This window comes from Solea senegalensis, linkage group LG5 (assembly GCF_019176455.1).
Source record: "Solea senegalensis isolate Sse05_10M linkage group LG5, IFAPA_SoseM_1, whole genome shotgun sequence".
In the NCBI taxonomy this organism is placed as follows: domain Eukaryota; kingdom Metazoa; phylum Chordata; class Actinopteri; order Pleuronectiformes; family Soleidae; genus Solea; species Solea senegalensis.
In genome coordinates, this window is record NC_058025.1 from 1,490,525 (window position 1) to 1,507,939 (window position 17,415).

The window sequence follows — 17,415 nt, forward strand, 5'->3', positions numbered from 1 at the left end:
GCCTGCAACATTGTTAAGCAATTGAACTGTGCGGGCCGCGGACCAGAAAACACAACACTGTAAAGACTTTCATAGGGGCAGGCTCAGTTCTTGGCAGCTTGTGTTGTTTTGTTGTTGTGTTGTTGTCGTTTTGTTGTTGTTCTGTTGTCGTTGGGTTGTTGTTTTCTTGTCGTTTCACGTCTTTTCCCGCGGTGTTTACAGATTCTGACAGAAGAAGAAAACACAGGAAATCACAGCGTGTTCACAGGAGGAGGAGGAGGGCGGAGACCACGCCCGGAGGGGGCGGAGCCAAGATGGAGAATTTAAAAAAACACTGCAGAGATTTTTCTACGGAAGAGGATTAGGGACAAACATGAACTATTTAGGAAACAATTTAAAAAAACTCACACATTCGAATTCTGGATCATTTTAGATTAATTCTGAAGAATCAGTCATGGCTTTTATGTTATTTTTAATGTCTGTTATTGTCTTATTTTGATTTATATTTGCAATCTCAGTCAGATTATACTGCTAAAAAAAGGTTAAATAAATAAAAGTGTGTGGGATCATAATTAAAAACATCTGTGCAGACAAAATCCACACACACACGAATGGACACTGAACTGTCTTATGATTTTATATATTTTATAACAAATTTACATTGTTACACAGCAAATTATGGAAAGTGTAGAGAAGCCTTAGTTTACTGTTGTTTTAACTGATGTTACTCTTATATATATATCTTATATACTCACTGTGATATAATAATAATGATGTTTTTTCAAGTTTGATAAGTTTTAATCAGTGTCGGTCTATAGCGAGGGTGGCTGCTGAGCAAATAAATAATAAATAATTTTCTGAACTTCTTCCTTTTAAACAAACTGTTTATTGTAATACAGCTTACAGAGAAACACTTGTTCACCCAGTTATAAACAAACAAAACAATAAAAACAGACTTAATTTACACAGGCATTCTTTAGAAGGTCAGTGGTTTATTTTTTTCTATATACTGTAGCGGGGAGGCTGAGAGCATGAGGCGAGGAGTCAGGCGGGGGTTATTAACAGTAACTAGTTTTCTAGTTTTGGCCTATTGTTTTTCATCAACATAATCATAGAGACTTTAATCATGGACTTTGGGAGTTGGCCTTTTTTTTTCCTCTTTTAATTTAATTATTTTATTTTTTTAAATCTTTTCAGCATCAACATCTTTTTGTGTCAACAACGACGAAACATTCCCTTTGTTCCACATTTACAGTATGTACTGTTATATTCACATTTCTCAAAGAAACAAAAGAAAAAAACAAGATAAAAGACGAGCGTAATCTCCGCGTTTCATCGTAAACCGAGCGATAAACTGTAGGTCCTGCCTGCGCGCGTTCACACGAGCAGACCAATCGAAGCTTTTCCTCTTTTTTCCTCTGACGCTCTTTAGATTTAAAAAAACAAACAAATAAAACATAATACTGTGGTAGTAGAAGTAGCGTGATACCTTATTTACGAAATAATGCTGCGTTCCATTTTACATCGAAGCTCGGGAGTTCGCAGCGTTTCCAGAGAGAATTTATGGACGCCGGGCGAGCCAATTAGTGAGCTGCTCTATAGATCCACCAAGAAACTGATTGCAAAATAATGAGCTCGCATCTATATCCACCAACAGACTGACTGCCAAATAATGATCCGTTCAATTCATCCTTGAAGAGACTGGCTGCCAAATAATGAGTGATTGCATACATTCACCAACAGCTTGTCAGCCAAATAGTGAGCCACATACCTAGACTAAGGAATCTGCTCTGGATAATCCAACTCTCTGGGGGCTTAAAACCCTTAACCTTAACCTTAAAAAAAGTAGGTGAGAGAGTGATGGTTGTTGTGGCTGGGGTTGGCGCACCTCGTGTGGACAAAAATGGGTTTCTAGGTTTCTAATCATGATCTTGGAAATTCCCGGGTTCCGACTACAAATGGAACGCAGCATAAATGGAAAGATCCGGGAGAATGTGGGACGTGGCCGGTTTAATACTTTCCTATGGGATTTTTTTCCATCGAACGTTGGCTTGTGTTGAAGGAGACGAGGGGAAGGAAACCTGTGGAGGACAGAAGTGACACTGACACGAGTGAAGACATGAACACATCTGAGATGATGAATGTTTAAATCAGAACCGTACGTGGAAACAGTTCACGATAAAAAAACAAACCCTGAACCCAAACACTGAACCATAAACACTCCCGTCCTTCCTCTCCATGACTGACGCGAGCAGAAGGAGGTGACATCGAGATGTTCCCGCTCTCTTTGGTGCGTGAAGACGAATCTGCATGGGTTTGATTTGAATTCCAGTTTTTTTTGTGTTTTTTAAAACATGCAAACTGATTTCAGCACTGCGTCGTTTTCCACGGCCGTGTGACGAAGGAGGGAAGGAAGATCGCGGCTGGAGACGTGTGGAGGCAGTGAGGCTCTCGGCAGTGGCTTTGGTTGCTGCTGGGTGGGCGGGTGGATGTGGGCGGGTGCTCATGGTGGTTGTTTGGAGAAGGGGGTGGAGTCCTGACAGAGAAGTAGCGGTGTTGTTTGTTAGTGGAGGGGGTCGGTGGTGGTTTGTTTATGATCGTTTCCTCCGTCCCTCCAGGTTTCTGAAGTTGGAGGGTCTGATCTTCATCTCGGCGAACTCGATCGAGTGCTCGTGGCCTTTCCAGTGGAACCAGTTCACGCCCTGAGGAGGAGAACGAAAAACCAGTTACACGCTTTAAAATGCTAATTCCCTCTAAGGGATTAATAAAAGCCTCTAGACCACATGTGTTTTTATGTTCTAATGATCCGTTCAATTCATCCCTGAAGAGACTGGCTGCCAAATAACGAGCCATTGCATACATTCACCAAGAGACAGACTGCCAAATAATGAGCTGTTATCTCTATCCACCAACAGACTGTGTGTTCTTAGAGGAAGTCTTGTTGAGATAAAACTGAGTACTCAGTTATCAGCTTAAATCATTTTGCAGAATGTTGACATTCTGCAGGAAAGTGCTGTTACCTTGCTGTGACTGTTGTCTCCGTATCGTCCCATGAGGTTGACCCGGTGACAGTTTTTATACCAGAACGCTCCTTTGTAGGACAGGGCGCAGTTGGTGACGGCGATGTCGTTGTCGTGGTCGTAGGTGGAGAACGGACGACCGTGGTGATACGTCATGGAGTCGCCTACAACACAACACAGAGAGAGAGAGACAGGTCAGCAGGTGTACCTAATAAAGTATGTATGTTTGTTTGAATAAATTCAAGTTTTCACAAAAATGTTGCACTTTATTTTCTAGTTAGAACAACTAACTAATACTTTTATAGACTAGTTAATACTTTCTAAAATACTGAAGCTGAGGGTTAGGGTTAGGGTAAACTGCAAAGTGGCCACTTCACCTGCTGTTCCACTGTATCCACCCACGTGCACTTTGTAGCGGGTTCGAGGTTCAGATACGGAGAACTTGTCGTACTGAGCGTAAGCGGCTTCGCCTTTGTCTCTCAGGTCGACCCGCAGCTCGTACTGACCTCCTGCTGTGATCTTATGAAGGTTGGACAAACCTGTGGAGAAGATAAATTTAGAAAACCAGGATCCTCTGAAAACACAGCTTCATAATCTCAACATTTTAGATTTCTGGCTGAAAGTGTGAGGCGTGAACAACGTGTGTAATAAACGTCGTGCTGTGCTTGAATTACCGAGCCAGAATTCATCATTCATGTCACCAAAGCCGCCCGTGTAATTCTTCCAGTTGCGGAAAAACTCCAGCTTCCCGCTCTGGCGTCTGAGGAAAACCTGCAAAAGAAAAAAGTAACAGCTGAACTGTAACTGTGCGAGAAACATCTCAGCAGACGTGTGTGATTGTGGGCGGGACTTACGATCCATCCGCCTCCATCAGTGCCCATGTCACAGTAAACCTGGACGGGCTGGTTTTCGTCTCCTCCCACGTAGATGGTGTACAGACCTGATGATGTGTCGCCGTTCAGCAGAGCCTGAGAGCAGTCTCTGGGATGTCTGTACAACACACCAGCTACACACACACACACACACACAGTAATGTAACTGCATCACGTTTGAAGTTGTGATTCATTTCTCTTCAAAGTAACACAGAATGTTACAGAAATAGCAGCAAATTTGTCGTTATATAGTTTTATACATAAAACTGCATAAAGTAACATAAAGAAAAGTACTATCATAATAAAACCACTGTTATAGGATAATTAACTTTAACACAATAATAAAAATGTTTTTAACAGCAATTTAAAAGACGACAGTGACCAACTGAGTCGTTGTATCGTGTATTGTATCATATCATGTATTGTGTTGTATCACATATTGTGTCTTACCGTGTATTGTGTTATATCGTGTGTTGTGTAGTATTGCGTATAGTCTCCTATTGTTTTGTGTATGGTGTCGTATCGTGTATCATATTGAATCATGTATTGTATCCTATCATGTATTGCATATTGTATCGTATAATGTATTGCATCGTATCAAGTATCGTATGATGTATTGTATCGTATCAAGTATTGTATGATGTATTGTATCATATCAAATATCGTATGATGTATTGTATCATATCGCGTATTGTATATTGTATCGTGTAATGTATTGTATTGTATCAAGTATCGTATGATGTATTGTATCGTGTAATGTATTGTATTGTATCAAGTATCGTATGATGTATTGTATCATATCAAGTATTGTATTGTATCATGTATTGTATATTGTATCATATAATGTATTGCATCGTATCAAAGATACAAGCCGTAACAGCATCAAGATCGGGAGGATGTATTGTATCATATCGCGTACTATGATGTATTGTATCATATCAAAGTATTGTATATTGTATCATGTAATGTATTGTATTGTACTGCATCACATGATGGTATTGCTATCAAGTATTGCGCTTCAGGTCATGTATTGTATATTGTATCGTGAGCAATGTAATGCATCGCATCAAGTATCGCATGATGGTGTCGTAGCATATCAAGTATCGTGATGATGTATTTATCATATCAAGTTTCAGATGAGATGCGTATTGTATCATATCAAGTATCGTATGATGCATTGCATCAGTTAACGCTGCACAGGTATTGCATCGCAATGTATTGCATCGCATCGGGTATCAACGTGATGATGTATTGTATCATATCAAAATATCGTGTATCATATCAAATATCGTATGATGTATTGTATCATATCCAATATCGTATGATGTATTGTATCATATCCAGTATCGTATGATGTATTGTATCATATCAAGTGTATCAAGTATCGTATGATGTATGATGTATTGTATCATATCCAATATCGTATGATGTATTGTATCATATCCAGTATCGTATGATGTATTGTATCATATCAAGTATCGTGTAATGTATTGTATCATATCAAGTATCGTATGATGTATTGTATCATATCAAGTATCGTATGATGTATTGTAATGTATCACAGCAGCATGTATGTAGTGAACTCACTGGTGGTGAGGACAGTGGTGATGATTCTGCTCCTCTTAGGTCCAGCGATGGCCTGCAGTCTGACTGAATACTCAGTGGAGGCGCTGAGCTGAGCCATGTTGTACGACACAGCAGTGGGACTGAGAACAACCTCCTGATCACACACACACACACACACACACACACAGAACATTCTCCATTTAACACACCTGCCTCAGCAGGTACACTCAGATTCTGTGTCGTCCTGGTTCCTCACTCACCCTGAAGGCGCCGTCAGCTGAATCAAAGCTCAGGATGTAGCCGGTGATGTCGGCGCGAGGAGGTTTCCATGTCAACAAGCAGCTTTCTGTCTGGATGTTAGTGGCAGTCAGATCCTGAGGGGCGTCCACGTCTGAACACACAAACAGCAGGTTATCATCATATGTGTCGTATCTTATTGTGCACTTTCAATGTCATGAATGTTCTACAATATAGAGCGCAAGTAGGTTAGGTCACACAACCAAAACAATGCTGTACCCATCTATAGACATATATACATATATATATATATGTACATATACTCTATATACATATATATATATATATATATATATATATATATATTTATATATACATACACATATATGTGTGTCTTCAGCAGCAGATTTCATAAAAGTGAAGTCGGGGACGGACTAACGGGAGAACACGAGTTATGACACTGGAGTAAATTCATAGCTTCCCGGTCAGCAGTTAAGGGGAAAGTTGAGGTTTTACACTTCTTACTGTTAAACTGTGTGTAAGTATGTCTTAATGTATTTTATGACACAATGAAACATTTAAGGACACAATTGTTTTGGTTAAGTTTCCCCTTAACTGAATCCGGACTCTAACTTCAGTGTTGTTAAAGACTCCATTGCTAATTAGCGTTAGCGTTCTCTGTGACGGTCTGTAACGGTCCAATTTATTCAGTCTGAAGCCAACACTTTTCAGGAGCTTTTCCTGCCAACATGGCGGAGTAAACACACTGAGTCACATGACAAACTCTACTGTATTTACACATGGAGCTTGGACTAAAATGCTGAAATACAAAAATAAGGAGGTTGTTGTTGGTTTGTTATGTCATTAAAAGTGTGATAAAGCAGACAGAACACTCACCGGTGGTGAACTCGGTCGTCGTGGCTGCGCTCTTGGCCAAGTCTCTCACCGCGTAAATCTTCACAGTGTAGTGCGTCGCCGGCGTCAGAGAGCTCATCTCAAACTCCACCACGTTCCCTGACACGCGCTCCATCACCGGAGCCACTGCAGAGACACGACGCGTGGATTATTAATCCCGTTTGTCACAGATACACGAGCGCTCTTCTCTACACTCACCTGAGTCTGCGCTGTACGTGAGGACGTAACCGTCCACGGTGGCGAAGGCGGGCTGCCACAGCAGCAGCGCGACGGTGTCTGTGATGTTGACCGCGGTCAGACCGCGAGGCTTGTCCAGAGCTGCACACACACACACACACTTACATCATCATGGTAAACAGTGACAGATTTAAAGACAGTAAAATAAACTTGTTTCTGGGAAATTGTTCTTGTCATGTTTCACAATGGAAAAATAATCTAATTTTGATTAACAATCTTTGTCTTAATAAGATAATAACATGTACTTAAAGCTTTAATTGTGAGTAATGAGCTAAAAAACTTTGGTTTGCATGAAATCCCAACCGAGGAACTTTATTTTGTATTTCTTATTTTGCTCTAATCTTTTCTCCTGCGTTAAATACAGAAGTGAAATCCACCGTCACAGTTTGGTGTGAGTGCAAATATAAGAAATTTTGATTGTGAAAAGTACAACTTTCTTAAATTTTGTTTCGGATTTTCCTCATTTTAAGCAACATTAGATTCTGGACATGTGTGCAGATTTACAAGTGAAATCTGCTTACCCCACACAAGGATACTTTAAATACATTTAAGAATATTTGGCTAAGTTTTAGTAGGGCCGTCTCAGGCCCATGAATATATAAAAAAAAGAAGAAACAAAACAATACAAATATAAAAACAAAGGTCAATAGTAAGTGTGGGTGAGTATCGGGAACAAAGCACAACATAAAGCTGTTTTCACTTTTATCCAGATGTTGCACAAATGTAAACTCAAAACATGTCTTTAAAGTGATTTTAAAAGTACAAATATCTGGCTTTCACTAAGCCCCCTGGACAGTGTGTCCTTCTTTTACAACATGACCACAGGTGGGCAGTATCGAATCAGGTGTCACATGTAATAAAGTGTTATAAAGTAGTGCTACACACCCCTCTGCCTGATATAATCCAACATAGAGTTCATTTTTTACAGTGTAAGTATAAATATAAACTCACATTTGTTTGAGTATTGATATTATAAAGTGTGTGTGTGTTACTGTACCTGTGGTGACACTGTCTGACCCCGGCTCACTCTCCCGCTGACCTTTGACCGCGATGACGGTGACCTGATAGGTGACCCCGGGGGTCAGGTTGGGCAGCACAGTGTGAGACTCTGAACTGTCCACAGTCACAGTCTTAGCGTAACCTGAAAAGTCAAAAACCGTTATATTTATATTTTACATCAACTGTTAAACAGACACGTCGGTGTCTAACCACAAGGGGGCAGAAGCGGTCCACCAGACTTCCCCAGCAGCTGGTGGAGGATTTACAGTGATTGATGGAAGGAAGTTTCACAGCGACTATAAAGCCACTGAAGACTCGGAAAAATAACTGCACTGACGTCTGAACTGTTAACACGGTGAAACAAACCCATGCGGAAAGTGGTTTAAGACGTTTAAGAGGAGTATTAAATGTTAAAAACGTTTGCAGCTTTCAAAGCTTTGGTTTTTATTCAATGAACATTTTTCTACTTTCTCTTATTTCATATAATGTCCACATTCTGAGGCGAGCGGCGTCTTTTTTACTGCTCTTATATCAACACTAATGTGTCCTCTGTCACCACGATGTACACAAACAAAGCTTTATGTGTATGTGGTTGATAACAGGGTTTCTTAATCACACCTGACTCACATGAAGCGTCGTTAGCAGACTTTTGCAGAGTTTGTTGACGAGCAGAATGTTTGAATCAGGTGTGTAAAGAACCTTAAAGGTGAAGCTTAAACAGTCAAAGTACAAATATGAAAAAGAAGAAGTCACTTTTTAATAAAATTACTTCAGTAAAAGTCTTATTTATGACATCTAAGTCATTTTCTGATATAAAATGTACTTAAGTTGTAGAAGTAAAAGTATTAAAAAAAGTAAGGATTGAGTTCATGGTGGTGAGTTGTCTTTCAACTGGAAGGTTGTGGGTTCAATTCTGGGGTCTGCTCGTCTATGTATGTTTATATCTTTGTGAGGACATGTTGTCTTTAAAGGGCTTTTTCAACGGTAAGCCTTAGATTTAGAATTATGGGCTAGATTAGGGTTGAGGTAAGGGTAAAAATTAAGTGACGCTGCTTCAATGTGTAGCCCAATCTTTGATATCTTCATATACACAGGCGAGGACACAGAGGAGGACACTCACCTCCGTGTGCAGGGACATACGTGACCCTGTAGTTGTCCACGCGAGCTCTCGGCAGCGCCCAGTGAACGGTGGCGGACGTGTCGGTGACATCAGAGAAGCGGATTCCTTTGGGAGCTCCCAGATCTGACACGGCATGGGACAGAAAAAAACAATCAGACCAAAAAATACAAAACAAACAGATTTAGGTTTAGTCAAGAAGCAGAAGTCTGTTAGCGTAGCGTAGCATAGCGAGGAGTGGATACAGATAGATGACACAGTACATGTGTCACTAAACTGCATCAACAGCACTGTGCAAACGTCTGTGGTCACCCTTTAAGCAATACTTTTTTGACTATATGAGATTATTTCTGAGTATTTTTTTAGAATTTAACCAAAAACAGGCAAAATATGTACTTAGTCATATTTCTTAGTAGTATTTCACAGGTGTGACCGCAGCTGGACCTGAGGCTGGTCCTACACTTGGGGATGAATATCCAGACTTTGTGCCTGATCCGACAAATGCTCGACCATTCTGATGAGTTGAGGCAGGTCTGAACAGATTATCCTGTGGTGTGAGCAGTTTACCGACATAATCTGATCATTATGAGTTGAAATGTGAGCAGAGAAACACAAAATAACTCATGATGATGAGGTTTCTCCAAATAGATGCTGCGCCCGGTAGCTTTTAGCACTGAGTCAAACAATGAAGCCTTCAAAACATGCTTAGGCTACATGTTTTGATTCTGTCTTCTCAGCCACGACTTCATACAGTTTTTGTTTTGAAATCCCTGGAACGGCCAGTCTGAAATTGTTCGTTTCATTGACAACTGTGTGGTCCCGAATCTTGACTGGATCTTCTAGTCCAGAGTCCCTCAATCCTGGTCCTGGGAACCCAATGCCCTGCATGTTTTAGAGAAGTATCCTTGCTAGATCAGGCTTCTGCAGAGCTTCCTGACGAGCTGACAATTTTAATCAGGTGTGCTGAACCTTCTAAAGGAACCATCTAAAGTAACCTTCTAAAGGAACTTTCTAAAGGAAACTTCTAAAGGAACCTTCTAGAGGAAACGTCTAAAGGAACCTTCTAAAGGAACCATCAAAAGTAATCATTGGAAATAACCTTCTAAAGGAAACGTCTAAAGGAAACATCTAAAGGAACCATCAAAGGAACCTTCTAAAGGAACCATCTAAAGGAACCATCTAAAGAAACCATCTAAAGGAACCTTCTAAAGGAACCTTCTAAAGGAAACGTCTAAAGGAACCATCTAAAGGAACCTTCTAAAGGAACCATCTAAAGGAACCTTTTAAAGGAACCATCAAAGAACCTTCTAAAGTAACCTTCTAAAGGTTACTTCTGAACTTCTAAAACATGCATGGCAGTGGGTCTCCAGGACTAAGATTGAGAAAACCCTGTTCTAGTATTTGCTTTTAAAACCTAAATCATGAAATCTTAAAAATCCTCAACATCCCCTAGTGTGCAGGCAGGTTTATAACGAGTGGAACTTTAATTAATGTCATTGGTGACACCTGTGTTGGTCCGACTATCTCACATTGAAAAATGGCTGCCGTGGAAAGGATCTATTACCTAGCGGCTAGGCTTAGCGACAGGCTAAAACCCAATGAACCTGACATAGCAAGAACTATATGGTGCTTGTGCACTTTGCTATTGTAATTAAATTATTAGAATAATAATTTAATAGTTTAATTACAATAAATTAAAGAATAATAACAGCATTACCTGAGCACTGATTATTCTTTGGTGCTTGTTCGACATTCCAGTTGACGCAGAAAAAGCAACCCTCTACTGACACCTACTGATGTAATAAAACACTGTCCTCAAGTTCAAATCAAGTCCTTTGAGGTCTAGACGCAAGTCAAGTCTGAAGTCACGGTTTGTGCGACTTTACTTGAGTCAAACACACACATGTATGAATCTAAGTCATTGGAAGGTTGTTAATAAGACAAACATAAACATCAAATAACACAGACGCGTTTGCACAGAGCTATTACAGAGCATTGGAACTGAGCCGCAGACCAAAACAAGACACATGAACACACACATATTGTGTTATTGTTGAAGCCAAAGCAGATCCACCGCTGAAAGGCACTGGGTTTTAGTGAAGAGTGAAAGCAAAAGTGTGTAAAAAGAGAATGAGACTGAGAAACAAAGGTGGCCGGGCCAGCGCAGGCCCAGTGAGACCGACCCTCTTTCCAGAAAACAGCTAAAACCAAGAGTATCTTGCGTGACAGACCTGAGGGGATTAACTTGCCCCCATTTCATGGAAACACAAAAGTGAGACATGCTCTGTGCCCCTCCCCCCAAACACATCCTTCTTAACAAAGACAGACACTGACATATCGGACGAGGCAGTGAACGAAGACAACACAATGACAAAGTGCTGAGTAAAGGTCCTGAGTGGGGGGCGACCACTTTTGAGTTTCTTCCTTTTCTGGAATTGTGTCGAAGCTGCAAATTTCCGAATTCACAAACTCGCGACAGATCCACCCGCCGCTGTCCCAGCAGCGGCCGCCGCTCTGACACCGGCTCAGCGCTGGGACCACTCAGGAGCGCACACATCCACACACAAGACGAGCTCTGATCTGACATTTGTTTCTTAATGAGAACCAACACCATGACACCTTGTTAGAAGACGATAAAGAAAACTGGAGCAGATAGTGACGTCTCATGCTGTTACACCAGAAAAGACGGGACTGTGCTGAGCCGTCCAGATTTCCCAGGGTCTGTTCTTTCTCCATGTACCTGTTCTCACCCACTCCGTTACTGACTTGGAGCTTCTTCCCGTAATAAGCCCAAAGATTTGTATTTTGTACTCTGTGTCCTCAGAGAGTTCTGTCATCACCGCGGTTCGCTCTTCGCCGCCCAGCACCAGCTCTCTCGGTGCTTGGCCCAGGCCCTCGGCCTGGCTCACCATTAGCACAAAGGTGTCAAAGGCGTCCTCTTCGGCCGTCCAGGCCAGACTAAAGCTGTCGGGGGTGACGTCGGAGACTAGGAGAGCGTCCACCTTGGGTTCGGTGTCTGAGTGACAGGGTAAAGTCAGTGGAACTTTGACATTTGAAGATCATGGCAGTCAAAGAGAGAATACTTTGTAGAAAACAGAGATGGAAGAAATGTACGAGAGGCAACAGAGCGAAGGTTGTGAGCCGAGAGTCTCCAGCTGCTTTTATTTCAGGTGGAGTGAACTGACCCATCGAAGCCACCGTGGTTAATAAGATGGAAAAGAGTCAAGCGGTGATTTCTAATCATTTTCAAGAAACAATTACTCTGAAATATAGACCTCTACTGCAACTTGATGATAAAATGGTGCATGTTTGGATTTAAAAGGGCCACAGGGTACTGCACTGCATCATCCGTAAGAACACTCACAGGTCCAGTAAAAATTGTGGGACTGGCAGATTAAACAGAACAAAACCCACATATGACAACGGTCAACTACAATTAGCAAACTAGCTAGTAATTAAGGCTTCATTAGTGGTTTACTAAACCCTGAATTTAGTAGAGACTTACACCAAATTGGTGCAACCCAACCAAGAGTTCACCCTCTTTTGTATGCCCTTGTATTCTGTGAGCATTGATTCGTACATGTGTGAGTACCAGTAGACACTCTCGCATTATCTACAGCAAAAGTGCGCCATCAAGTGGACTAAAAAGCATCGCGTTACATACGGCCCACGTGGACTCAAACTGGAGGTTGACTCGTGTTCGTCCACATGGGCTGGCACTACCAAAAATGGGCGGCGGACGGAATTTACGTGACATGGATCCTAGCAGAGATGTGGACACAGCTTTAGTCTATTTTTTTACTAGATTTACAAATAAATACATCTGAGATTGCACCATCTGTTGAGTGTCAAGAAGAAAGAAGAAGAAAATATAAAGTTTTTCCACTTCAAATCCTGAACTCAGACTGCTGAAGAAAAAACCAAACAATCTCTCATTTTAAAGTTATTATCCACTTATACAAACACACTTATAAGCAGCTTATTCAATATTCTGTCATTAACACCTCCTGCACGTTACACACTGGACCTTTAAGAGTGACAGTAATGGTCCGATGTCAGTCACGAGCCATTCCTGGACAAGTTACGACAGCTTATCAACACCACCTGCTTCTTCTAAAATAGAAGGTGACTCATGTGCGTATGCAGACGGGAGCGCACGTGTCCGTGCGCGCACTGTTGTAAAAGCTAGTATTAAGCAGTCATTAGCGGCGGCTAATAATGGCATCGATAGGAAGCGAGAGGCTGGGGAAACAGCAGGAACCTACAAAGCTCTGCTTCTCCAGAGCTGAAGATAATTACCCACAGACGCTTCCGGTGGCGGTGCAGATGGACGCACGGACTGGACAGAGCTTTTAAAACAGTCTGATGTAGATGTGTGAGAGAGAGCGTGTAAGAGAAACCCAGCATCACTGCTCATTAAAACGCTACACCAAATGTGAGGGTCTCCGGGGTCCGTGAACTCGCCTGAAACCCCCTTTTTTTTCCCTCATTGTGATGGGGCATGAGGCATTTGATGTGAGAAGAAGAAGAAGTGGAAATGAGAAGCAGAGCAGACAAATCCCAGGGAGCTGTCACTCTTCATTAGCCGGCGGGCAGCTTTGGCTGGTCAGTGGGAGAGAGGGAGGGCCACATCCATCAGCTAACATGTGCTAGCTCACTCCTGATTTTTCCACCCTCCCGCCGCTAACGCCACTGCACTTCCCATCATCCACACAATCTCAAATGAACCTGTTTTCCAGGCGAGAATCTGCCGCGCGACGACGACAATACCCACATTTCTAGGAAAGTTTATGGATTAAGTGACACGGAAAAAAACAACATAATCTTAAACTGCGTCATCGTCCATTAGCATGCAGACAATGGGGCCGTGTTGAGTGCATGCCATATTCTTTTGCGTGGCCCCAGAAGCCCCTTGGCACCGCCGCAGCAGAGCCCGGGGGCGATGGCAGCATGAGACTGAGGAGCCGTCCAGGCTTGAGGGAACTGGGCATGCATACAGAAAAGAGCCCTCACACAAAGCCACAAAAGCCCCTAAGGGTTTTTTTCTCTTCTGTCAGTCCTCCCATCTTTCTTCCACTTGACTGATCCTCATCAATGAAATGCTGAATGATAGTGTCGGACGAGATGCTGACATAAAAAAAAGAAGAAGCTGAAACTGGATATTTTTGAACTTCTTCTCAGGGTGAAATGGTTTTTATTTGTGGGATTTTAATGAAAACACGCAGGTACAAGGCGTCATTATCCTGTTAATCATTGATAATGACTATGATTGGAGGTGAACTGGACCCGAGCACCTGTTGTCTCGCAGTTAAACAACACACTGACCTTTTTTTTAAAATGTGTTTTTGCTTGTTTGCTCTCCACAGACCAGGTGCTGTGTGAGAGCGCGCTGAACAGGCGGGCTGACGGCTTAAAGGGGGATCAAACCCAGATCTGTGGTTTTGTGTGCGCACTGCTTCCGAGTGTTAGCCCATTTCCCAAAGGGATATATATTCATGATGGACGGCTGATGAGGGGGTTTTTTGTTGAGGGATTTAGATTACTGTGCACACGCTGTCTGAATGGCGAGGATATTTTTGTTTACCCTGATAGCGGCACTTTACACCGAACATATCCGCGGGGCTCATTAAAGGCTTATTTTTCCAGTTTCACTTATTTTCCCTGGCTTCGAGGATGAGGAAAAACAGAAAAACACATCAATCTTTCATGGCCAGTTCCTGGTTTAAATGCTGTGGCTGATCTATGGAGAGGAAGAAATCAAGGCTATCGCCCCCACGGGTTCATCCATTCACAAAAATGTATCATTCCGTGGCCAAAATCCAGACACAGGCTTCGGCACTATGGGATAGTTCAGTCTTGGCGAGTTGTATGAGATATTTCTACATCATTAACACCGACTACATCCAGCGCGCAGATGTTTCCGTCGCTGGATAAAAAACATATTTGACCACTTTAACTGAGGCTCATGTGATGAAATCCTCTCCTGCTAAGTCTATCAGGTCTTAATAATAATGTTCACCACTTCCTCTCGCTGTTAGACAAACGTTTCCTAACTCTAGGAAGGTTCCTAGTAGAGGATGCAGGGAGGATGACAAATCCCCAACCCTGCTGCCAACTAGTGGTCGGAGGCTAAAGTATGAGACAAAACCACTGTCAAAGAATCCACACAGTATGGCACAAGTGTATTGATATTTTCTCAGGGGCCACACAGGAGTCGTACAGTGGCTGACATTGTTGCCTCTCAGTGAAACGGTCAACAATCGTCAGGTTACATGGACTGTAGAGAGTGACTGGTTGGTCGTTTCTGTGACTGTTGATCCTCACGTGAAGGATAACGTGATTAAAAAAGGATGTTTTCTTACTCCCCCTCGTCTTAATCTACCCAAAAACATCAACTTCACAAGTAAAGACAGCGATGACAGAGTGGACGAACGCCACCTGACTTTCATCCACAAGAATGAGAAGAAGAAGAAGGAGGAAGCAGAAAAGTAAAGAGCCCAGCGTTGACGGCGTTGATACCTGTGATGGTATCTGCAAATACCGGGTCTAACAGGACGCCCCTGTAAACCCCGTACAGGTTAGCCCTGTACCAGGTGGAGGGCGAGAGGCCGGTGACGACGAAGCTGCGAGCGTCGCCGGGCTCCGTGTGGTTCTGCCACTCGGCGCCCGTCTCCGCGTCGGTCACCTCGACGAGGAAGGCGTCAAACGCCCTGTCCTCGGCCGACCAGGACAAGAGGAAGCTGTCCCACGACACGTCGCTCACCGTAACGTCGCTCACCACAGGCTTCTCCTCGTCTAACGACAAACACATGGACATGGAGTTACATGCAGGGGTGAGACACACAGGTGAGACACACAGTGGTGAGACACACGGGTGAGACACACAGTGGTGAGACAGGATGAACGTGGACGAGGCCAGACAAAGACGTTTTCAGAGAGCAGACATTATTGTGCAGGATTATTGCTGCTGTACCAACGCATGAATCAGTGACTTTTAAAGTTTACACAAAAAAGCTATAAATAGTCACATATGGTGAAATGTTTCATGTTAAAATACAACAATTCAGCATGTTATAATTTGAAATAATTGTGTCATAATAAGTACATTTATCACGTTATGTGTAAAACGTAAAACAGTACGTTATAATGTGCAATATTTCACAATAAAATCCTATCATTTCTTGATGTCATAGCATGAAAAGTGTATGTTACAATGATACATTTGATCATGTTGTGTTATTAACGATAAGTCAATTTATTACAGTGTAAAACTTTTCACACTGAAATCTAATATCACATTTTAAAATGTCGTAATATGGTCATTTATTATGTTACAAAGTGAAAATATTCACTTTACAATGAGCTCATTTTCACACGATAACGTGATCATTTATTACGCTATAATGTGAAATATTTTGCATTATAAAAAGATGATTTTATCGCTTTTTAATGTGAAATTTAATAATATAATGAGACATTTTTCAGTTTTTCATCATAATGTTATAAAAACCTGAAAATGTCCTGAAATGAAGTGAAACTGTTTATGTTGTTTTATTATTTTTCTAGTGTGGCAGAAATACGCTTCTGTAGCTTTATAATTATATAGAAACAGCGTTGGTCCCACCTGACGATGTTCAGGAGATTCATTTCTTGTTGACAATAATATAAAATGTGACTCACAAACAAACAGAAAAGACGTGAGCCTCAGCTCAACAATGGCTGGAGTCCTTGAGACAGAATCAGCTGCAGAACCAGCGACCAACTCTTATTTTTCATTTCAATCGCTTCGTGTTGTTGCTGAGATGATAGAACATTCCCTTATTTACACTATAAAAGGTCAGAGGGAACAAACAGCGTCCTCGCCTGCAGCCATCTCCTCTACATTACCATATAAGTGGAAAGATAGAAAGCAGCATAAGCAGCATAAGCAGCAGCAGCAGCAGCAGCAGCAGACGTGCTGATGCAGTCTCTGTACGTTAATGGCTGTGAACGAGCCATTAACATTTTGAAGGTGCGGCGTAGCCCGGCCAGTATATGGCAGAAGTACACCGTCCACTTCACACAACGCTGGGAAAGCCGTGCAGCAGCAGCATTAACAGCAGCAGCAGCAGCAGCAGCAGCAGCAGCAGCAGCAGCAGCAGCAGCATTAACAGCAGCAGCAGCAGCATTAACAGCAGCAGTATATAATTGGAGTCCATTGTGAGAGTAGATGAGGGACGGAGATGGACCAGGTAAACATCAAGGCTTCCATTATCCTCTTTTCACCACGTAGAAGAAAAGAGAGAAAATGGAAGGAGACAATAGGAATGTGATGGGCTTGGCTGGTGGGGGGTGGAGGGGGGCGGAGCCTCTCGCACGGATCAGCTGATCGCGGATGAGGACGATGCATTCACTCGTTCATCTGAGTCAGCAGAGAAAGATTCCAAACTTTGGGTCCAGTACGTATCAGGACTGGAACCAGAAAAACCTTCCC

The 17,415-nt window shown here is 42.3% G+C and overlaps 1 protein-coding gene across 3 annotated transcripts in view; it reads right to left on the reverse strand.

Annotated features, from left to right (window-relative positions):
- Positions 1–1,793: 1,793 nt before the first annotated feature.
- tncb (tenascin Cb) overlaps positions 1,794–17,415 on the reverse strand; it is a 96,663-nt gene continuing 81,041 nt past the window's right edge. Inside the window, exons 12-24 of one of the 3 annotated variants that reach the window (XM_044025684.1) lie at positions 15,462–15,737; positions 11,683–11,958; positions 8,946–9,068; positions 7,824–7,967; positions 6,788–6,907; positions 6,572–6,715; positions 5,698–5,828; positions 5,459–5,591; positions 3,854–4,005; positions 3,674–3,770; positions 3,377–3,538; positions 3,000–3,163; positions 1,794–2,681 (exon numbers count right to left, since the gene is read on the reverse strand). In XM_044025684.1, coding sequence (XP_043881619.1) covers positions 2,571–2,681; positions 3,000–3,163; positions 3,377–3,538; positions 3,674–3,770; positions 3,854–4,005; positions 5,459–5,591; positions 5,698–5,828; positions 6,572–6,715; positions 6,788–6,907; positions 7,824–7,967; positions 8,946–9,068; positions 11,683–11,958; positions 15,462–15,737 — 2,033 coding nt within the window. In that variant the 3' untranslated portion in view covers positions 1,794–2,570. The remainder of the gene's footprint in view (positions 2,682–2,999; positions 3,164–3,376; positions 3,539–3,673; positions 3,771–3,853; positions 4,006–5,458; positions 5,592–5,697; positions 5,829–6,571; positions 6,716–6,787; positions 6,908–7,823; positions 7,968–8,945; positions 9,069–11,682; positions 11,959–15,461; positions 15,738–17,415) is intronic. The other 2 variants (XM_044025686.1, XM_044025687.1) reach the window with 2 other exon arrangements.